We start from the raw sequence: 22,873 nt of genomic DNA on the forward strand, positions 1-22,873 counted from the left end.
AAAGCACACATTCTACTCATGTAAAAACACACTGATTCCCGGACCGTCCGCGGGCTGGATTGAGAAGGCGATTGGGCTGCATCCGGCTCCCGGGCCTGTTTGCCTACCCCTGGCCATCAAGGCCAGTAGCTCTCAAAAGCCTTATCCTCCAAGAATTTGTCCAATTTTCTTTTAAAGCCATCCAAGTTGGTGGCCATCACTGCTACCTGTGCGAGCGAGTTCCATAGTTGTGCTAAATGAGGAAAAACCTTCTTTTATCTGTTCTGAATCCAAGCAAACTTATATGTCTCTGCCTGTGTATTTATAGCTGTCCAAGGCTGAACTTGCCAATCCAGGAGAAAGAAAGAGCTCTAGGTGAGTGGTAGAAAGTCCCAGGTTGTGTGTGAAGGCCACTGCCAGTCAGAATAGACAAGCTGGGGGAATATGACCCTCCAGGGCTTTAATAGGCCCTTGGACTCTCCCTGGGCCACACTCATTTGCAAGTCCTATCCTCCATCCCCTCTTCAAGTGCTCTGGCCTGGCTGTGATATGTCCTTGAGCTCCTGCCGGCCTGGATGGAGGACCACAAGATGTGAGAGGGTGTACAGAAACTCCAAAGACTTCTGCACAGCTCCAATATAGACTACTGTACGAAGGTCTCACCATCACTGCTCCACCCACTTTGCCTCTGGTCTCATCCATCACCGGACAGCAGCCCCCAGAATGTTGCCTACCAGCTAATGTGGTCCTTGAAGCAAATAAATAAATAAATAAAAATGCTTCCCACCTTTGTCATAGGTAATACCGATCCATTTCAAGCAGTGGCTTAACTCGAGATAATTCAGCTTCCTATTACCCTAGAAAAGCCTTTAGGAGGAAGAACCACCAAGCCCACCTGTTCAGAACCTCCGTCAGCTTCTGTGAAGACTCACGGATCTGTCTCCGGCGCTGGAAGGAAAAGGAGAATGTAAAAGTAAAAGCAAAAACACTCACATAGTGGAGGACGAAGAGTGTGTGCTTGTGTTGCATGACAGGCATTTCATTCTTCGCTTTTAAGGTGCGTCTTCATTTAAAAGCAAAATCTGAACTGGACGAAGCTATTCTGTACGTCAGGAACGTGGAACCTGTGGCCCTCTGGATGCGGTGGGACTACAACTCCCATCATCCTGGGAGCTGGAGACCAACGACATAGGGAAAGCCACAGGTTCTTCATTGCTGTTCTACATCCCATTTTGAGTGGGCTGTCAGGAGCACACTGTTGTCTCATGCTCCACTCCACTGTGGTTTGCTCAAAAGGGGTTTGGCTGATGCATGCATTTACCAGGAGAGGTCCAAAGTCCCAGTTTGGGTACACATCTCAGCATATTAAACTGACATGCACACAAGTCTCGTGCACTTCCCTTCCCCTTTTTGTTGCTCCACGACTGAAGGTTTAATTAACCATAGTTTCTTGTTGCATCTGGACTGGGTAACAACAGTTATCAGGATCAGAACCAGAACAAACTAAGGATCTGAAATCACAAACAGACAATACCTCTTCAGTAACTTGTTCCTTTACGTAGGAGAATGGGACGCCCAGTAGCTGAAGCGGCCTCTCTCTGTTCCACCCAACCGAGCTGGAGAGCTGCAGAAAGCAGAACAGATTTTCATGCAAATTAAGTGCCAGTCTCATCAGGAGGATAGAAGGCTGCCCACCTCCCCCTGAGCTGAAGCAGTGAAAGGAAGAGGGTGGATGTAGCAAGCTGTAGAAGAGCTCTGCTTCTTGGTCCTGCTGGTACCTGCGTTCCCATCCCATCATCCTTCACAGCCATGAAGACTCGGGTGCCGTCAGTGGAGGTCACGTTGATATAGTCCCCCAGGATGGGCGGTCGCTTGAGGACCTTCCTGCTGTATTTTTCTTCTGGTGGTGTAACATGCAGTGGGAACATGTCTCTCACCCCCATGCCATCTGGGATCCCAAGTGCTTTGAAGTGAGTCCTTTGAGGTCCAAGAAACACAAGGAGAAGAATCATCAGAGGGCTCAACACCGTCCTTCAAAACATGACGTCGGAACAGATTTTGGGGAACAAGTACAAGCACTAGACTTGTTTGAAACTTTACTGTGTTCCAGGGTTGCATTATGCCTAATGCTGACCTGGCACCAGACATGAAGTCCTCAGAGTTGAGGACCTCAAAGTCCGACAAGACCCTGAGGAGCAGGCAGTGCCTCTGAATCCAATGTGGAAGATCCCATTGAAGATCCCTCTGGGCGAAGACCCCTGAAACTGTCAGATTTTGAAAACTGTGCAATGAGGGCAACAACGCTCTCCCCCCTTCCCACCAGAACGCTCACCTTTCATCCTGCAGTTCAGAACTGGCACCTGGAGGAAAGGGGAGAGATGCTCCATTCTGAAGTGGCTCTTTGATGGCTTGCTCTTCCTCTGTCCCAAAATCCAGCTTCTTCACGACTTCAAATCTCCGTTGGCGCTTTGGCTTTGGAGCTGTCAGACCCAAAATGAGGTGAACAGCTATTACAACAATGTGGGCTATTGGTCTTCAGAGGGATAGCATGCCGCAGCCAGAAGAAAACTGACATGCCAGAAGATCTCATAGAATTGTAGAGTACGAAGGGACCCCTACGGCCATCTAACCCAACCTGCTACAATGCATAAACCACAGCTAAAGAGTCCCTGACAGATTGCCCTAGAAAAGACCCTATCGCCCCCGCACATTATAGGGACAGTGTGTATAGTGGTTAGTATTGGACTAGGATCGGGTAGACACAGGCTCAAATACTCCACTCAAGCATGGAATGGTCTTGGGCCAGTAATTGTCCCTCAGCTTGGCCTACCTCACAGGCTTGTGAGGATACAGTGGAGGACTAACAAAACACTATGCTGCTTTGAGCCCTGCAGAAGAAAAGCAGGATATAAATAAGACGATCTCCTGCCAAGCTGGTATCAAGCAAATTAGCACTACTTGTATGAAAAATTCACAGCACACAGCAAAACCTACTATGAGTAGCAGTCTCCTGGAGAAGTTGACTTGGAGAGATTTCTGGTTCCACTGCAAGGCATTCTTGTTTCCCAGACTTCAGACCAAGATGGTTGACGGGCTCCTCAGAGAGCACCTGGCTTTGAGAAGCCTTTCCTATGCATGGCTGGCTAGTTACAGGACTGGAGCCCTTAACCAAATCCCCGGCAGCGAGGGCCTCTTCAAACGTACGCTTTCTGCTTCGGAACTCGGACACTTTATGGGAGGGTGCCGGATATGCTTCTTCTGAAAGAAAGGAGTTAAAAACCACAGAGAGCATGACTTTGGCCATACCTGGAAGGGCTGCAGAACTTTTCTTTTTTAAAAAAGAGAAATAGGTCAGATTATCTAACGATCCATTAGGGCTTACAGTGGGGTCCCATACCAGCTCTGTGTGGTAATTTAGAGATGAGCTCTGCTAAAAAGGGGCTGCTATAAAATTTGCTATTAACTGTACCAAACCTAGTAGCAATAGCTGTAACCGTTAGAGCTTGACCACATAGTTCAAGTATTGGTAACTCAATGATTCTCCAACATCAACTTCGTTGGACTGGTCATGTTGTTTGGATGCCTGATTATCGTCTTCTACCTCTACTTACGTATCCCTCCAGATACATAAACTCCGGGTTGCGAACACGGCAACCCCGGAAGTGTATACTTCTGGGTTTCGCCTCACGCTCATGCGCAGAAGCGCTCTATCGCACCAGGCGTGTGTGCAGAAACGGTGCCTCCGGATACAGACTTCTCAGGTTGCGGTTGGACGCCCGGAATGAATTAAGTTCGTATCCGGAGGGTCCACTGTACTCTATTCTGAACTTAAAAATGGAAAGCGTAATGTTGGTCAACAATAGAGGTTTAAAGACTCTCTCAAGGCAAATCCAAAAAAATGTACTACAAACACCAACAACAGGGAAACACTGGCCTGCAAGCGTTCCAATTGGAGAATGGCCTTTACCAAAGGTGTCATGGACCTTGAAGACTCAAACTCAGGATGAAAGGGAGAAATGTGCCGAGAGGAAGGCATGTTTGACAAATCCTCACCGTAATCAACTCCCACGTGTAAACCTATGCCCCACTGCGGAAGGACGTGTGGATCCAGAATTGGCCTCCACTGTCACTTACGGACTCGTTAAGATCATGTTCATGGAAGACAATCTTTCTCTGCTACGTGTGATCGTCAAAGAAGACTGGTGCTCAAAGATCTGCACTGGCAGACAATCTGCTACTGGGCCAAGTTCAAGGTTTTACTATTTGCATATAAAGTCCCTTATGGGTTGAGTTGCCCATACTTGAGATTGACTGCACCACTTTGACTGCTTTGATCTGCAGAACTTGCATTTTTAGAAATGTCAGAAAATATCTGTTCCAATTTTACAAGAAGTCTGCCTTTTAGTAGGGCTGCACCTGCACATTGTTTTATATATCTGTTTAAATAAGTTTTCACTGATGTTATGGTTTTTTAAAAAAAGTTTCCTGGATTTTAGTTGCGTTTTAGCCACAATTTTATTATGAACAGTGCTTGGAGCTTTGCTGTTTATTTATTTATTTATTTATGTAGATCTATAAACCATTTCGCTGATGTAATGATGGGGTTCAAGAACAGAGCGGATGTAATGAGGATAAAATCCTACATACATTTACCTGGAAGCAAGTCCCACTGAACCAAATGTGATTTACTTCTAAGTGGACATGTACAGTATAGAATTGGTCACTGTGGACAGGTCTGCTTTTCCCCCCTCTGATGAATTTTAGATTGGAGCCTCCTCAGGGCCAGGACCTGTCTCCCAAGTATACTGGTGGAGTTCTTTAATACATACTACTGGTGAGTATTTTGGATTGTTTTTACTCTTGGTTATATTTATGCTCGGTAAATGCAACAAGCGGTCTTGCTGCTGTTGCCGCAAAAAAGCCACAGACTCGCCCCCCCCCCCCAATTTCGGCCTCTCCTTTTCAAGCCCAAAATTCTCTGACCGTCAAGAGAAGCCCATCAGCCCCCACCTTGCAGCTCAGCCAGCGCCTCCAGCTCGTCCGCAAACTGCTCCTCAAATTCATCTTCAATGCCATATAGCTCGTGCTCATCTTCTTCCATATGCTAGATCTCTTCCCTCCCTTGCGAGGCGGACAAAAAAAGGAACAGGAAAATATTTATTTAAAAAGCTGAGTTCCACAAACTCTCTCGCTTTGTTGCTTGATGGTATGCAACAAAAAAGCAACCCCCTGCAAGGAAAAAAGCAAACCCGCTTTGCAACTGCTAACAGTAGAGTACCTGCAACAGACCAGCTGACTTTTCCTTTTTGCAAACCAGCGCGCGCTGTTTCAGTTCCGGGTGAACGTTCCATGCGGCGGAAGGCGCTGATTGGCTGGCGGGTCTCCTCCACGCGCTGCTCGGCGGCTGCTGCACTGCCCGGGCCTGCTGGCTGCAATGTAGCGCCGCCGCGCGTGCCTTTGCATGGCGCACCAGCCCTCTGCTAGCGCCTTGCGCAAAGTTGCAGGTCGGTCGATCGATCCGCCCGGCTCGGTGCACTCCTTGCGGAGTGGGGCCGGCAGGGATGCGTGCACGCGCGTCTGCATGTCTGCATGCACGGGATGCATACGAAGGGCGCTGGAGGCGCAGCAATTTTTGCAAGCCTTCCAGTGCAGCGTGAGCGTCTTTGGGGTGGGAAGGGTGCATGTTGTTTTCTGTCCCTTTATCCAAAGGATTTGGTAGCCGCCGAGGTCGTGACGATGGCGGTGGGGAAGGGGTGAGCAGCCTCTACCTCAAAAGAAGCGCTTCTTTGAGGGGCTTCTCTTGCTTGACAGCCAAGCAGCCTCATCTGTCTCAAAGCGGGTTTAGGGCAAGTCTGTTGAAATAAATGTAAAGCGAGCATAATGGGGAAAAAAGCAAGATTTGGAGGCTCGGTTCTCCCTCCCTCTCTTTCCAGACGCTCCTGTCTGCGAGTTTTGTCAAGAGTCAAATAGGGCAGTCATTTAAGAACACAGGAGCCTCCTGGATCAGGCCACTGGCACATCTAGACCAGCATCCAGTTCTCGTAGTGGCCAAGTGGATGCCCCAGTCGGAAGCCTGAAAGCTTTGTACATCACCACATCTATTTTAAAAAATAATAATTTCCACATGCACAATTTGAAATAATCTTTTTAAATAGAATACATTTCACAATAGCAAGAAAAAATCCAACCAGGTGAGCTGTGTGCCTGCACAGTCTGTTGCACAGGTGCTCAATGCTGATAGCTCTGAGGCCTCTCTTGCTCTAGGTGTGTGTTTTAAGCTATATGAAAACAGCTGCTTATTGTTGGATAGTTGTCTTCTTTTTATTAAGGGATCACAATTTTACTTCCGCAGGAGAATGCAATAGTACCCTCCCCAGCAGTCATTCCAGAAAGCAGCATAAGATGCAAAAGCAGCAAATACGTATCTATTTATTCATTAAAATGCATATACTGCTTGATTGTAAAACAAACAAACAAACAAACAAACCTCAAAGTGGTTTCCAAAAAGAATAAAATAATGAAATTATCAGTGAAAGCACTTGATAACTATTTAAAACATTATTATTATTTTTAAAATCAACGACAAGCTGAGAACCAGATTAAAACATGCCAATGTTCTACATGTCTGAGAGGGCTTACCTAAACAAAATATTTTAAGCAGGCGCCAAAAAGAGTCCAGTGATGTCAATACATAGTGAGTTCAAAAGTATGGGTGATGCCATACTAAAAGATTCATTAATTTATTCAATCAATCAATCAATCAGTCATTTACTGTGTTTGACTAAAAGCCATTACAAATTCAATTACAAATACAGCAAGTCAATTAAAACCTGTTAAAAGAAATCCAGAGATATACATCCATTTACAATAAGTCAGATTAATGAATCGCCTGCACAGTCTACAACATTGTCTTTTATATAGTTAGTATGAATGTTTTTAGCGGCTTTTGCAAATAAGGCTGTTTTATATGTGACAAGCGGATCACAGTCAAATAATAACTAACATATTTTCACTTCAGGGTTCTGTCCCTGTAGCGGTGCCAGCATCTGTTCCAAAAACCTCTTTCTAAGATTTTGATAGAGTTGACAATGGAGTATATAATGGGGGAGATCTGCCTCACCTACCCCACAAATACAAAGTCTTAAATGCCTTGGAACATTTCTGTATCTCTCATCTAAGACTGACGTAGGCATTGTTTAAAAACGGAGAGCTGTAAATGCAGTTTTCAGGGAGGCAAAGGTAAATGACTGCAAATATTGAGCTCAGGTGTGGTGAGATTTCAGCAAATAGTACCAATGGGAGAATTTTGATATATGGATTAGAGATAAATCTTGCTCGTTAGCCTGTTTATAAATCCAATCCCTGAGCAGTCTTTTCACTCCAGGGAATATAAAATCTATTGTCAGGTTTTTTTGAGGCTGGCAGGTCTTGTACTAACTTGGTTCAACCACCCTTATTCCATTGTTCCACCAGGCAGAGTCTAGGCAAGCAGTCCTATGGCATATCCAGCCAAAAAGTAGTCACCTCTGCCCTAGCCTTTAGACTTTTCCTCAGCATTTAATACAATTGACAGATTGATTTATTGCAATTTCTTAAGCACACCTGACATTTGTCTTTAGGGCTTCATGCAAACCTGGGCTTTAGTTCTCAACCCTGATTTCAGCAAGTGTCCATTAATGCATTAACCAGTGTTGATGAGCATGCACAGAGTGATTTGCCTCTCCGACAGAATTACTCTGAACAACTTTCCCAAATCTAGGTCAGAAGGGAAGAGCACTTTTTGGATTAGAAACTCAGAACTGCACCTCTCTTTCCCTCTCTAAGGGTCCATCGCTATGGAGCCTGTGAGCATCGATAACTTGTCCATTCTGTACCAAAGTGCGGACTTCATTGTGGTTAACAAACACTGGGACGTCCGCATTGACAGCAAAATGTGGTATGAAAAGCTCACCCTGCAGAGCCAGTTGAAATATCGGTTCCCTGAGCTTGCGGACCCAGACACATACTATGGCTTCCGGTGAGTAGTTTGTAAGAAGGCTCTCTGTTTACTTAATGTGTGGGATAACAGTATGAAATAGTTTTATTCAAACAATTTATGAACTTGGTTATTAGCAGCTGCCAGGTTATGTAGCACAGAAATGGGAAACTTTACAAGCACTGACTCCTGCATTATGGTAAAAAAATGTATGGACCCTTGCAATTGCTGAAACCCATAAATGTATAGACCAATAAACTACAGGCAACGACCTCTTAGCACCCAGACACAGACCTCTGTAAAATGGGTATTATATGGCTAGTGTGATGGCGACAGTAATGTGGTTGGAAATTTTCCAGGTCAATAGTTGGATGCTGATAGCAAAAACTATACTAGGCAAGCCTGTCAGTTTTCATCGTTTTTTGCTTTGCCTATTAAGTGCAATTAAAATAAACATGTTACATTAGATTGCTCTCCAGAGCAATGCAAACTGGCGACTCCCAGATTAAAATCATTCTATTCAAGCCTAATTTCAATTCTAAATTTTGTGGAAAACCCAAGATGACAAGTGCAAAGTGCATTTTAGTATAAATGAGGAAGGTTTGTTTGTTTTTTGAAGTGATTTGAGGGCAAGGCCAGATTTTCCAAAGTTCACAGAACCTTTGTTTGGAATTGTTTTACTTCTGCTACATACTTTGAAAAGTTGTTTGTTTGTTCACTGTGATTTATATACCTCTTAAGACATTGTAACCAAATCAATGAGGTCAAGGATAATCTTTTCATTTGTACTTGGATACTGTTGGAAGCCATTTTGAATCAAGATGGCAGACTGAACCTTTCAGGCTGTTTATAACAGACAAATCTTATGATCTTCCAGGTTTTGCCACCAGCTGGATTTCTCCACCAGTGGGGCCCTTTGCGTGGCGCTCAACAAGGCAGCCGCTGGAAGTGCCTACAAATGCTTCAAGGAACGGATGGTGACCAAGGCCTACCTTGCGCTGGTGAGCCACCATGTTTGTCAAGTTCCCTTCTAGCTATCAATCAGATGAAAGGCTGTGTCCCATTCTGGATGCTGCACTTTATGAATGGTGAAGGCCAGGGCTGGCTGACTCTGTGGCCCCCTGTCGATATTGCTGCTCTGCAAATTCAGAAGTGCAAGGTCCCTTCATGATGGTCATACCCTTCTATGATTATGCAGTAATCTTAGAAAAATACAATAAAAGTTAAGGATACACTGCCTTCCAGCTAGGTTACTATTTTCTGTGCACATATAGAGGCAAATGATTTGGAGTGCTCCAATACAGTCTTCCAGAGTGACTGAAGTTGTGTCTTCCTTGAAGTTCCATTGTATGTAACATCATTCTCTTGAATAACAATAATAATTTATTATTTATACCCCGCCCATCTGACTGGGTTTCCTCAGCCACTCTAGGTGGCTCCCAACAGAATATTAAAAACACGATAAAACATCAGACATTAAAAACTTCCCTCAACAGGGCTGCCTTCAGATGTCTTCTAAATGTCAAGTAATTGTTTTTCTCTTTGACATCTGGTGGGAGGGTGTTCCACAGGGCGGGCGCCACTACCAAGATGGCCCTCTGCCTGGTTCCCTGTAGCTTTGCTTCTTGCAGTGAGGGAACCGCCAAAAGGCCCCCGGAGCTGGACCTCAGTGCCTGGGCAGAATGATGGGGGTGGAGACACTCCTTCAGGTATACTGGGACGAGGCCGTTTAGGGCTTTTAAGCTCAGCACCAACACTTTGAATTGTGCTCAGAAACGTACTGGGAGCCAGTGTAGCTCTTTCAGGACTGGTGTAATATGGTCTCGGAGCACCTTGTGCTTTCAGTATTCCTAAATGCTTAGCTTTGGAGCATACTGAACAACTCTTCCTGCGCACCTCCTCCAGAGTTACCCTAGGGGTCAACCCCTAATGGCAGACTTGCCTTCTTTCACTCTGATTGGCTCTGGTCAGCACAAAGCATGAGAAGACTTCTTAGCAGCTAAAAAAACTCCCCTTTCTTGCTGGTTGGGGCTCTAGGATAATGGAGACAGGGAATCTGCTGTTCCAAAGTGTAGGTGCTGCTACACTAAAAGATGATCTACTGGATCTGCTATGATTCACCCATCTTCCCACAAAACACAAGGTCACGTTCATGTGCCCAATCTACACTTTCCCACAGGCGGTGGAAAAGATTTTCAATGAGCACTTTTAACATTTATATTTCCCCCACCGCCCCAGCCACGAAAATGGCTTGTGTTTCAGGCCACCACTGTTGAAACAGACCCGGAAAGCCAGTAGGGCGTCAGACGTCAGCTGGCGTTCATAATTTTATCTTGATCCCTTTCGGGTGTCCCACTGACACGCGAGGCAAGGCGAGCTGGCCATCTGTAGGATGGGTGCCTAGTGACCGGCCGCCTGTGACTTAAACATTAGTTCTTTGAAAGGGAAAGATTAAAAAAGGCATTAAGTAGAAGTGAGTAGCAGATTGGCAGGAAATGAGGTTGGTTTTGCAACTGGTCACAGCTAGGAAGAGAGAATCCTTGCATGTCAAAGAGGACAAAGAGGACTCAGGGTGTGTGTGTGTGTGTGTGTGTGTATGTGTGTGTGTGTGTGTGTGTGTGTGTGTGTGTATATGCCAGTTTTGAGGCTGTTCGTCACCTAGGTAATTTTGTATTTGTGGGTTGAGTACCCAGCATCTTTCAGAGGTGCATTACCACTTCCCTAAAGAAAATGTTACAGTCCTTTTCCTTTTCCTATCCTCGGATCTTGTTCCCCACTGCTGATCTAAAGCTTTCTATTCCCTGCCACTCCCTGTCCCAAGAAACTTCCTGGGATTTTCGTTAGCTGGAATAACGATAATATAATACATTATTATTAACAGCATTTATACAATGTATAATACAGTGGTACCTTGGGTTACATACACTTCAGGTTACATATGCTTCAGGATCACAGACTCCGCTAACCCAGAAATAGTGCTTCAGGTTAAGAACTTTGCTTCAGGATGAGAACAGAAATCGTGCTCCGGCAGCGCAGCGGCAGCAGGAGGCCCCATTAGCTAAAGTGGTACCTCAGGTTAAGAACAGTTTCAGGTTAAGAACGGACCTCTGGAACGAATTAATTACTTAACCCGAGGTACCACTGTATAGGTTTTTTGTGACCCTTAACAACTGCCCTGTAAGGTAGGAAGGAATTATTATCTCTATATTGCATAAAAGGGTGCAATGTGATTGAGATGTCTTAGGCCATGAAGCGAGTTCACTGCATTACATGTACTGTCACCATCGGCTCTCACCGTTATGCCATGCCCGCCTCTGGCTATGTTAAACATCTGACGTGGATGCATGATGTAGCCACAGGATGAAAAAGCCACAATGCAGAGCATGTGGAAGCACATTATGTGTGTTTTTCCTACCCCTGTGACATATTTGAACTCCCCTTCTTACTCCCCCACATCAGATAACCTGTGACTCACACCTGGGTTTCCCAGCGGAATTCTGCACACCTGAAATTAGGACAGGCCTGTACGCATGCTGTACATGTAAAGCACATGGCTTCCCCTCAAAGAATCCCGAGAGCTGTAGTTTACTCCTCACAGAGCCACAATTCTGAGCACCGCCAGCAAATTACAGTTCACAAGATTCTTTGGGTCGGGGGGGGGGGGGGAGAAAGCTAGGTGCCTTCCATGTGTGTTTAAATGTGGTTTTAAGTGTATGATGTGGATGTCACCAAAGCTTGCAGTGGCTTTTTGTTAAACGGCCTTCCTGGATGGTGAGAGACAAAAAGGGTGGCGCAAAGACTCTGCAGATGCTGAATCCGTTCAGGAAGCAGAGCTAATCTGCCGCAGATGAAATCCTCCCGGGCCAAGCGGATTATGTGTCTCTCAGCTTCTGTGGATGGGAAGAGCTTAACGCAGTCTGGCCACGGGGAAACCATGCTGATCCGCGCAGTCTGGAATGAAAAAAAGCTTATTTTCTGAGGACATGGATCTTCAGAGGAAAAAGATGTGCCTTCCCCTGGCAGTGTTACATCTCCCCCAAAGCCAAGAGTCTGTTGCCCTCTTGGCTTTGGGATTGAAGAGCTGGGCGAGTCTGTCAGTTTTGGCTTCTCTGCATTTCTCACTTTTGTAGTCTCATGTTCCATTTGCCCCATTTCTGCATCAGTTTGCAAACTTCATTTTAAACAAGTCATCCTGAAAACCATACATGTATCAATCATCACAGTGTGATTTTTTAAATCTCCCAGTAAAACACATATTTGCAAGCAAATTTATTTTAATGTACTGTATTTTTCACTCTATAAGATGCACCAGACCATAAGACGCACCTAGTTTTTGGAGGAGGAAAACAAGAAAAAAATAATATTCTGAAACTCAGAAGCCAGAACAGCAAGAGGGATTGCTGCGCAGCGATCTCTCTTGCTGTTCTGGCTTCTGTGATAGCTGCGCAGACTGTATTTGCTCCATAAGACGCACACACATTTCCCCTTACTTTTTGGGAGGGAAAAAGTGAGTCTTATAGAGCAAAAAATATGGTACATGTTTTTGTGCACACAATTCCCTGATAGCCTCCCCCCCCTTGGCTTGGAGAACTGCATTACAGAATTTGCAAAAGTGCAAATTCCAAAAGGCAGCTGCATGTTCATGTTCATGCCTGGGAATTACAAATTGATTCACATTGAAATGCATATTAGACAAATTTCTCCCCCATTTCTGTATGGACTACCAACAGGGGTGCCCAAAAGCTCAACAACTTTGACCTCCCCCCCAAATGGGTAGATCACTTCCAGTCCCCACCCCGGGAGTAGATCGCAGTCTCTTGGGAGTTGGTTGTCCCTAGACTACAACTCCCAACAGGGCTGCTGGGAGTTGTACTCCAAAACATCTGGGAGGCACCAGGTTGAGGAAGACAGGTTTAGAGGAACTTACTTCCAGTAAGTGTCTGAAGCGAGGATGAGGGTGGGGTGAACTTGTGGCCCTCCAAATGTTCTTGGACTCCAACTCCCAACAGCCCCAGCAGCTAGCATAGCCAGTGGCGAGGGATGATGACATGCTTTGTAGTCCAGCGACACCTGGAGGGCCCTAGGTTCCCCAACCCTGATTTAAAGTAAGGGAAGTTAAGATGTCCCTGTACAGCAATTCTGCAGGTATATGGCTTTGCAAGTGATATTGACCTGTTCCCATTTTACAGTTGGGAAACTGAGGCTGGTGTTTTTTTCATGTTAAGACTCAGGTTGCTGTGACAAAATGCATCCTCTGCTTGGCAGGTGAGGGGCCACATCCAAGAGGCGAGGATGACGATCCACTACGCCATCGGGAAGAACACGACAGAAGGCTTGACACACATGATGTGCATTGAAGGGACGGAGGGTAGGGCTGCCACCACCCTTTCATGCCCCCTTTGTCATTTTCATTGTAGCACTGAGGCATTGCATCGTCAGAAAACTTTGAGCTTTGCAGATGTTTTGAAAATTGACTTTGCTTTTAACACGTTGATTCCAACATTTCTAACAGGTTGTGAAAACCCCAAACCTTGCCAGTCGGAGCTAACAGTGCTTGAACATGGCCTTTACAGTGGCGATCCAGCGACGAAAGTTCTTCTGCAGCCCCTCACAGGTAAAAGGACTCCAGCTCCTTCATTGCATGGCTCTGGAATGGTCTTTCCCACAATGCAATGTGTGCTTCTGTTTCCAGGCTGTCAAGTCAGGCCAGTTCAGCAAGGCCAGTTCTCCACTCTTCTGTGCCTCAGAGAAGTTTACAGTGGTACCTCAGGTTAAGTACTTAATTCGTTCCAGAGGTCCGTTCTTAACCTGAAACTGTTCTTAACCTGAAGCACCACTTTAGCTAATGGGGCCTCCCGCTGCCACCGCGCCGCTGGAGCACGATTTCTGTTCTCATCCTGAAGCAAAGTTCTTAACCTGAAGCACTATTTCTGGGTTAGCGGAGTCTGTAACCTGAAGTGTATGTAACCTGAGGTACCACTGTATTTACTTGTATATCTAATTGATTTTTATTGAAGTTTTTTCATTCAAACAAGAAGTATATAATAACAAATGTGGCATGCATAACAAATCTTGAATGTGAACTTAGTCCTTGTACTGCTTGTTGACATACATAAAAAATACACAAAAATAGACAAGGTGCAGAAACAGCAGTTTGGAAGACCAAAGGAAGTAATTTATACATTTTTAAGCTAAAGGCCAAAAGTGTTTCAGTATAATACATGTTTTTGCACTTTTAGAAAAGAAGATTCAAGGCAGAGTACAACTTATTAGAACGAAAACAGCAGAAAAGCTTTGTTAAGACATCAGTAAATACCAATTGGTTTTTAAAAAAGAGAGAATTCATGTTACAGAGGCCTGTCTAAAACAGTATTGTTTCCAGAAGCTGCTGCCAGTCCGTGCAGGGAATACTGAGCATGGACTGATTGGTCTGACTCAGTATAAGTCAGCTTCCTAATGGAGATGTGTGAAGGGTTTGTCTCATGGAAGCGACCTATGTCTCCTTGTCCTTGGAGGAGGGTGGGCTGATAGCTGAAAGGGTCTCTGTCCTAAAAAAATAAATGGCATTGTCCTTTCCGCCCCTCCTCAGGAAGAACCCACCAGCTCCGCGTCCACTGCAGCGCCATCGGGCACCCGGTGGTGGGCGACTTCACGTACAGTTTCAAGAAGGACAGCGGCCCTTACCGCATGATGCTCCACGCCTACTACTTGCGCATCCCGACCAGCAAGGAGCTTATTGAGGTGATTGCGCCCGACCCTTTTGTCCCCACCGTGGACAGCAACTGGGCCCCACAGCGTGCCACGCACCAGCTGGAGGAGCTGATCCAAGAACTGAAGGACCAGAGCGTCCTGGCGGAGGAAGGCCGTCAGGGGAATCTGCTTGGGAGTCCAAGCCCTGAGGCCCCGCAGGAAGCCAAGAGCCCTGAGGTGGAGGAGTTGGAGCAGGAGCAGCGAGGGAAATGTGAGCAGTGGCTGGCCGAGTGGGCCCTGGAATGACATGACCCACGGATCCCTCGTGGTCGGGAAACCCCGAATCTTTGTACCTTGTCACTACCGCTGATTCCTGCCAGAAGCTTTTCCAGGCCTGACTCCCAACACCTGTCGTCTTGTTCACTCCCAACATTCCTCGGAAATGCCTCTGTGAGGGTCGCGTTCCCAAACTGGAATTTTGACTGTGTGCTTGATCAGCTTTTTAATCCCGTGCCCTCAAGCTGGCTCGTTTTAGTCGCCGGATGTGGAAGGTCACGGACTGTGGTCAGACAGGCCAGGTTTGTGCCCTGAAATTGACACTCTTAAGCCATTGGATTAACGCAGTTGGGGCACTGTCTCTCAGGGTGATGTCAAGTCATACTTAGAGTAGACCCATTGAAATCAGTAGCCTTAAAATTGCTCATCAGTAATACTAAACATTTTCTTTGTTCCTATATAAGCCATACTAGAGACTTTCAGAGATGAGCCACATAGTTGGCTCTGAATTTCCTAGCAGCCAGTGCAAATAGAGAGGCACACAAGGTAACAGAATTTGATTGATTGATTGCGTCAGATCCCACCTTTTTCTCCAAGGAGCTCAAAGTGACATATATGTGCATGGTCCTTTCCCATCTCATTTAATCCCCACAACAACCCTGTGAGGTAGGTTTGGCCGAGAGGCAGTGACTGGCCCAGTGTCACCCAGTGAGCTTTATGGCTGAGTGAGCACTTGAACCCTGGTCTCCCAGGTTTTAGTCTGACACCTTAACCCAGGGTTTCCCCAACTTGGGGAAACTGTTTTTGGACTACAGCTTCCATCATTCCTAGCTAACAGGACCAGTGGTCGGGGTTGATGGTAGTCAAGAAACAGCTGGAGACCCAAGTTTGGGAAACTCTTCTCTAACCGCTTTGCTACGCTGGCCGATTTTCCTTGTCCCACAGCGAAAAGCACACAAACTCATTTGATGTAAAAAAAGTAATAACATTGTGGCTAAACTCAGACAGGTATTTTACATGAGGCTATTTGTCTAGAGCAGGGACCTCCAACTCCCAAGAGACTGCGATCTACTCCCAGCACAAAAAAGTGGCAGGGATCTAACCCATTTTAGGGCTTCGGGTCAAAGTTGAGCAAAGTTGAGCTTTTTTTAGGAGTTCAGGTCAAAGTTGTTGAACTTTTCTTAGGGGGCAAGGTCGGTGTTGTGGAGATTATTTGTGGGAGGGCACAAAGCAGAGATTATTTTAAGACGTAAATGCCGAAAAATGCTTACCTAACAAAAGCTGGGCAGTGCTAACTCTGAATTCCACTTTAGCAATCCTGCATGACTGAAGGAAACAGTGAGGCTGCAGGGCCGGATACATTCATTTTACAGCTACTCTTCTCAAGAAAACAGAAATGAACTAGCAATCGACCGCGATCTACCGCTATCACCTGGGGATAGACCTGGACATCCCTGGTCTAGAGGATGCTGAGTAACGTAGTGAACAGCGTCCTCTATAACCATTTTACACAAAAGACTCAGAAATGCTGTTCCATAGGTAGTTCCTTCTAGCAGCCTTACAAAGGTAATAGCACTAAGTCTTAGCTTTGCAGAAGCAATTCTATGCGGAGCCAAAGTAACTCTCAGCCTATTATTAGTCTGGGTGTTGGAGACAGTTCAGATTTCCTTTCTAAAGGAAGCATTGACCTGTTGGCATCTCTGCTGTTTGCAGACATGCTGTTCAGGCTAGAGTGCAAATCCAGCCACCAAACGACCGTAACGGGATGCTAATGCTTCGCGTCTGGTTTCTGTCGCTCACCCTTCAATTCCCCCAAACAAGTTACTGCTTTGTGTATGACTGCTAGGGAACCTGGTAGTGAGATGATCACAACCCAGTCATAGTGGCTGATAGATGTCAGTGGGTCTTCTCTGAGGGCGATGCATGCTGGACGTTGCCCTCATCCTCTGCTGCCCTCAGGAGAATCTGTGGGGAAAGTGTCAGAAAAAAGGGACCACTTGACCTGCTGAAACCCCACCCCCTGCCTGCCTTCAGCCACAGAGATTCACTCCCCTTTTCATCTGTCTTTCATTTTGGATAATAACCAATGCATGAGGAGGCTTGTCACATAACTGTCTCTTGGACTCTGAAGCAAAAAAATGGATGAAAGAAACCAGGAAAATCTCCTTTCCTTTTTTAGTGGGGTCCCCCAGCAGGGCACCCATAGGTATCTCAGAACCCTCAGATAACACTCCGCTCCCCAACACCTGTCAAGCATTCTTGACCCTCTTAATTTTTTTTAAAATGAGGACTTTGGGAGAAGTTACTTCCTTGAGGGTGCCTGTTTTTTCACCTGGTTTTTTTTTTAGGGTGGGTGGGGAACACTGTTTAGATGCTTTCCTTGTTGCTTTGAGAGCGAAGTCTGAGCACCAACAGTTTTTCTTCTGTAGATTGGGTGCTTTGTGGTGCCCACACCTAATCCTTAGATTTCCAAATGTGCCCCTAGGCCTGAAAATTTGCAGATCCCTTTCTGGTTAAGGTTTTCTCTCTCCCTCCCTCGCTCAGAGCTCTTTTCCTGACTGACCTTTCACTTCACTTCCCATAGAAAGAAAGCTTTTGGCAATTTTAGATCAGCCATCTTGCATTTTTTTCATGTTATGTGGATGTCTGGCAGGGTATGTATGTGGGTTTCAGCTTTTATCTGCCCTGCAGTAGCAGCTGATGGTGGTGATGATAACAATCCTTTTCTAGGGCATTGTAACAACTGCTCCACAACATATTTGTGTGTTTGTGTTTGTGTTTGTGTTTGTGTGTGTGTGTGTGTGTGTGTGTGTGTGTTTTAAATCACCTTTGAGCTCATTTTCCTATGCAGGTTTTAGGATGACTTTACATCACTAGTTTCAGTGCCCTTGTTCATTTTATTGTGCCCATGAAGCTTCTGAGCCCCAGTGCCCCATTTGCCATGAAAACACATTGAGCAGAAAAAAGGAAGTTGGAATAGTGACGCTCTTTCCCACTTCCTCCTTCAGCTCTATGTGCTTTACAGTTCCACCGGACCTGACTTTTACCAGATCCTGTGCGCATCCTCTCTGTCTTTGGAGAGGGGAGCTGATCTGGGTTCAGAAAGGGAAGAGAAGTGATCAGAGAGTGTCCACAACACTTACTAAAAAGTCCCTATGTGCTAATTGGTTTCTTTAAAGATGGTGACCCCTGCCTTAAATTGACACACTCTCTTGTGCATAGACACATACGCACACTGCCTTCCTTCCCCATGTCAGATCTAGCTGGCGAAGCTAACTTTGTGCTCTTTGAATCCTGATTTGTGCCTGGAGACCCATGCAGTCAAGAGGCATGCATTTTCTCATTGTGGCACAGAAAGGGTAGTGTCCTGTCCTTTCCCTCCTCCATCTTTATTTTGAAACAAAGGGAGCATCTATCTTCACAGCTAGGGTTGAAAACGTGCCTTACGAGGGATTCCAGGGAACTGCAAGTCCTACACTGCACGCAGATCCTGTCTCCTTATTCCTGCATGTGTCCTTCCAGCCCTCACAATAGAGACCTTGTTTTTCTTGTGAAAAATCCCATTTCCTTGCCAAATTTTCCCAAAAAGAATGCTGCATCCAAGTGTAGATTGTGCTGTTGATATTTGTGCACATTATGTTATGCAAGTAGAATTTAAACTGATCACAGGAGGTGGGGTTTTTTTGGCAGTGCTGTGCATATATAGAATATTGCTCATAATGCCCACTAACCGTTTGGATTTGGGAGGGAGGGACATGGAACAGTTCTCACCACTAGAGGGCACTATTCATATTGTAAAGATAGTCCTGGTTCTCTGACTGCCATCCTTTGACAGAGATAATTATATGGAAATGATTAATCTCCCCCATTTATTTTGCAGAAGACCCTTTAACACACTCTTAGAAGAAGGAGAGCAGTGGGGAAAGAGAAAAAGGAAGATTTAAAGAGTTTTTACAAAAAATATGAGCTTAAATTGTTAGTAAAACATGGTTGATAAAAAACAGTTAGCATTTACATTTGCATTGTAAATTAAATCAAGGCACAAACTTTAGCAGCTCGAGGTTTTTTGCAAGATGACCAATTTTTATTTATTTTCCAAATATGCAGAAATAACCTTCCATGAGCTGCCTGCACTAAATATTTATACTGTATCACAGTCTTAAGCATCCATGCTTCATTATGTTTCTGATGCAATAGTATGCCCGTGTGGCAATAAAGATGGGCTTGTCAGTAATTGCAAGTGATTACTGGATCTCCCAGAGGATGGGGCAGAAATCTTCCAAAGTTATTCTCAGGGCACACAAACTCTGGGTCGTTTATTGCTGTGTCCACCCTGTTTCTTTATAGAAATTTCCATGGAAGTTGTTCTCATTTTTCAAATGTCTGTTTTGTAGCAAGTTGTATTTAAGCACATTGGGGAGAGGCCTTGATTACGCTGATATGCAACGATTATCACTTTGCAGGGCTGACCATATCATTAGGCAGAGCAAGGCAGACTGTGTCCTGGCCTGGCCTGCATCTCTTACAGAGATTTTCACAAGAAACAAGTATTTTTCTTCAAACAGGATAGGTGAACCTCTAAGAAGAACAACTCACCCCTTGAGCGAAAGACCAAAGCCAAAGTAAAACCCCAAAGATGGGCAAGATGGGCCATTTCTCTCCAGGGAGTGTCACCACCTAGCTATGGGGTGAGCTCCCGTTGCTCTGTCCCAGCTCCTGCCAACCTAGCAGTTCAAAAGCATGCCAGTGCAAGTAGATAAATAGGTACTGCTGCGGCGGGAAGGTAAACGGTGTTTCTGTGTGCTCTGGCACTTGTCATGGTCCTCTGTGCGCCAGTATTGGTTTAGTCATGCTGGCCACATGACCCGGAAAACTGTCTGTGGACAAATGCCAGCTCCCTCGGCCTGAAAGCGAGATGAGCGCCGCAACTCCATAGTCACCTTTGACTGGACTTAACTGTCCAGGGATCCTTTACCTTTTTACCTACTTTTACATGGGATATTGCTTATGGTCAATGAAAGCCCAACCAGGGATTGATACTTGAGGAATAGGGCCAGGAGGCTAACTTTGATACCCGAGAACACAAAAAAGCAGAAGCAAAACAAATACATATTTCATTTGAAACGGACCTTCCTGCTGAGCGTGAAGCATAGACCCTCATTTTTAAAGGGAAAAGGGAGAGAAGTCTTCTCCCAAAGTGTTGAATGCCACAAGTAATTTAACAAAAGAACAAAACAAGATGCGCTATTTTATATGCTTACAGGTAAACAGATGGGTGATTTTCTGCAAGATCTTGCGAGATCTCATCAAAGTCTTGCAAGATGTCTAGGCGAGCAAAATGTCTCTTGAGATTTGGGAGAGATCTTTCAAGCTCTTTCAGGGACCAATGCCAGCAGTGTGTCTCCACAAGCGGCAGAGGTGACACAGATGGTGGTACAGCTACAGTGCCACTGACGGTGGTGGTGAGCGTCCCACTGGAGATGGTGCTGTTGTGGTGTGGCAGAGCTGGGTGGCACTTCCTGTTTTGCCTCGAGTGGCAAAATGGGACGTACCATGCCTGACCTCAGGATTCCAGAACTGACAACTGTCAGTTCGGAGGGAAAGAAGGCAAGGACCCACAGCCCAAGTGGGGCTCGCTAGCTTAGGGAGGAGTTGTGTGATTCCTGCATCCTGGCCAGGCCTGTGCCTATATATAAAAACACTTCATGGGAAAAGCAGCCTAACATCATCTCATCTGCAGCTCAACTGGGATGACATTGGACCACGGGTGCCATTTTGTGTGAGTTACGTGCTTGATTGGTGCGAGCCCGTTTTTCTAGGGTTGGCAAATATTATGTCTCTGGAAGGCGAAACCATTCCATCTTTAATGCCCCATGGACCAAACTGTAAAATAGCCTGACTTTTCCCATAGCATGTTCCAAAATAGTTGGGCTAATTTTTTTCTGTGCTTTTATCCAATGTTGCAAGGAGAACTAGAAATGAATATATATTTTCCTTAACCTGTTATTTTGTTAATTGTGAGAAAGAGATCTATTTTAGGATAAAATGTTCACAATGGCCAGTGCACATTTTGAATGGTGGCATGACATCTGTTTCTGCTATTTATTATCACCCCGGGCTTCTAAGTTGGCATTGTTGTCTGCTAGCAATGTAAAGTCACCTATTTGTATATATATATTTGTGTGTGTGTGTATATTTTAAAAGTGATGTGATGTGGAACTTCATGTGCTCATGACACTCTGTAAGGTTTCAAAATACTACTTGTTATTTATTGATTTGCATTAGTGGACATAACTGAAATAAACCACACAGGATAAACATTGTCAGTGGTTTATAAATCTTACACAAATGGGGGCACAGTGCCTTTTAGTGGCACATCTAAGTGTGCTGTCATTAGATCAGGGGTTCCCAAACTCCGGCCAGTGGATGAACTTCCTTCATGTGGTCCACACATTTCTGTAAAAAATCATTTAAAAATTATACAGCATCTAGCACAGTGCATTACAATTGCTGCAACAGGAAGAATAACTACCAAGTGGTCCTTAGCAGTTTTCAAGTGGTCCATGGGGGCAGGGAATTTGGTAGCCACTGCACTAGATTCTTCAATGTCAGCCCTAAGCTCCTTTTCACTCTTGTCTTCAAACAAGCAGCAATTATTTCATGGTGTGTTGGAAAGTTCTTGGTTTACATTGTTAAAAGGCAATTAGCGTTCTCAGTTAGCATTTGTTGGAAGATCCAGGGTGGATAAAAGAAAGGACTTCTTCATATAGTATTGCATAGTTAAACTATGGAACGCTCTTCCACGGCAGGCAGCGATGGTCACCAACCTAGACTGCTTTAAAAGAGGATTAAGCAAATTCATGGAAGAGAGGGCTATTGGTGGCTGCAAGCCTTGATGGACCTGAGCACAAGAGTCCTCTTTCCTCTTGTGATTTCTGGTAATTCAGAAGCATTGCTGATGCCATTTGTGGAGGCAGAACATAGCCTTGTGGGGGGCCGGACTATATTTTGCAGGGGGGGGGGGGATGAACGAATTCCTATGCCCCCCAAATAACCTAGAGGTGCATTTTAAATAAAAGCACACATTCTATTCATGTAAAAACACCAGGCAGGCCCCACAAATAACCCAGAGATGCATTTTAAATAAAAGGGTACATTCTACTCATGTAAAAACACGCTGATTCCCGGACCGTCCGTGGGCCGGATTTAGAAGGCGATTGGGCCGGATCTGGCCCCTGGGCCTTAGTTTGCCTACCCATGGTTTAGATGATTCCACTTTGGTGTGAAACAGCAGGCTCTTCTTATGTCTAAATTACATTGCAAATGAATTTAGGGTGTATACTGTGGTAGGAAGCTAGAGTTGTACGCATGCAGTCCAAAGAACCTCACGACATACTTTATGACGGATAGGCGTTTCACAGCACAGGTGAGAGATTGCATGGTTAATTTCTCTTTTAAAAAAACTTCTTGGACTCAGAATAGTAGCGTGGCAGGGAAAAAGAGGTGCTAAAGGACCTTTTCTCTCTGCTGTGCTACCTTCCTGCATACAGGGTGTCATTGTGCTTCCCTTTAAGCTTCTCGCCCTCCTCCAGAACAGATAAGGAAGAGCCAATGGTCTGGGAGACTAGAGAAATGTTTAAGGTCAAGCACAACCCATGCGCTGCTCGTGCTCCCCTTGCAATGATAAGGTAAGCTCAGCATCACGCCAACGCCTGCCTGAAACACTGGAGAGCCACTGTCAGTGCAGAGACAGGACCGAGCTGGATGGGACCATTTGTCTGATTTGGTATAAGGCAACTCCCTGTGTTCCTACTTAAAGCAGCCTTTTCAGAACGATGAGGACTAGAATCCTACGTTTTAGGGGAAGGAAAATAAGTGAATAGTACAGCACTTGCTTTGCATACAAAAAGTCCCAAGTTCAATCCCCAATGGTACCTCCAGGTAGGACTGGGA

The 22,873-nt window shown here is 45.3% G+C and overlaps 2 protein-coding genes across 5 annotated transcripts in view; one reads left to right on the top strand and one right to left on the bottom strand.

Moving 5' to 3' along the window:
* The window catches only part of CHTF18 (chromosome transmission fidelity factor 18), a 34,143-nt gene extending 28,777 nt beyond the window's left edge, over positions 1-5,366 (bottom strand). Inside the window, exons 1-7 of one of the 2 annotated variants that reach the window (XM_081840253.1) lie at positions 5,248-5,366; positions 4,990-5,089; positions 2,974-3,237; positions 2,312-2,459; positions 1,758-1,956; positions 1,514-1,603; positions 875-927 (exon numbers count right to left, since the gene is read on the bottom strand). In XM_081840253.1, coding sequence (XP_081696379.1) covers positions 875-927; positions 1,514-1,603; positions 1,758-1,956; positions 2,312-2,459; positions 2,974-3,237; positions 4,990-5,080 — 845 coding nt within the window. In that variant the 5' untranslated portion in view covers positions 5,081-5,089; positions 5,248-5,366. Of the gene's footprint in view, positions 1-874; positions 928-1,513; positions 1,604-1,757; positions 1,957-2,311; positions 2,460-2,973; positions 3,238-4,989; positions 5,203-5,247 lie in introns of those variants that run through there. The other variant, XM_081840252.1, reaches the window with a different exon arrangement.
* Positions 5,367-5,373: 7 nt separating this feature from the next.
* On the top strand, positions 5,374-21,242 carry RPUSD1 (RNA pseudouridine synthase domain containing 1). Of its 3 annotated transcripts, none has more exons than XR_014151175.1 (7): positions 5,374-5,483; positions 7,804-7,996; positions 8,832-8,955; positions 13,220-13,322; positions 13,467-13,568; positions 14,544-15,222; positions 18,801-21,242. XR_014151175.1 is itself a non-coding variant. In XM_081840328.1 (7 exons), exons 3-7 carry the CDS (start codon positions 7,815-7,817, stop codon positions 14,948-14,950), a joined length of 918 nt encoding a protein of 305 aa, XP_081696454.1. In that variant the 5' UTR covers positions 5,376-5,483; positions 6,998-7,218; positions 7,804-7,814; the 3' UTR covers positions 14,951-15,224. The 3 variants fall into 3 exon arrangements, 2 of the variants coding, with proteins under 2 accessions (XP_081696453.1, XP_081696454.1); XM_081840328.1 differs by lacking the exon at positions 18,801-21,242 and adding an exon at positions 6,998-7,218 and having other exon boundaries at positions 5,376-5,483; positions 14,544-15,224; XM_081840327.1 differs by lacking the exon at positions 18,801-21,242 and having other exon boundaries at positions 14,544-15,224.
* Positions 21,243-22,873: the final 1,631 nt, after the last annotated feature.

The sequence above is a fragment of the Podarcis erhardii genome, assembly GCF_964252035.2.
Source record: "Podarcis erhardii genome assembly, chromosome: 14".
NCBI lineage: Eukaryota > Metazoa > Chordata > Lepidosauria > Squamata > Lacertidae > Podarcis > Podarcis erhardii.

Bases quoted from the DNA above. Each gene is read 5' to 3' on its own strand.
- RPUSD1 (XM_081840327.1), top strand. From the start codon at position 5,441: ATGGCGCACCAGCCCTCTGCTAGCGCCTTGCGCAAAGTTGCAG. The intron at 5,484-7,803 runs GTCGGTCGATCG...TCCCTCTCTAAG, and splicing joins CGCCTTGCGCAAAGTTGCAG to GGTCCATCGCTATGGAGCCT. The intron at 8,956-13,219 runs GTGAGCCACCAT...TCTGCTTGGCAG, and splicing joins CCAAGGCCTACCTTGCGCTG to GTGAGGGGCCACATCCAAGA.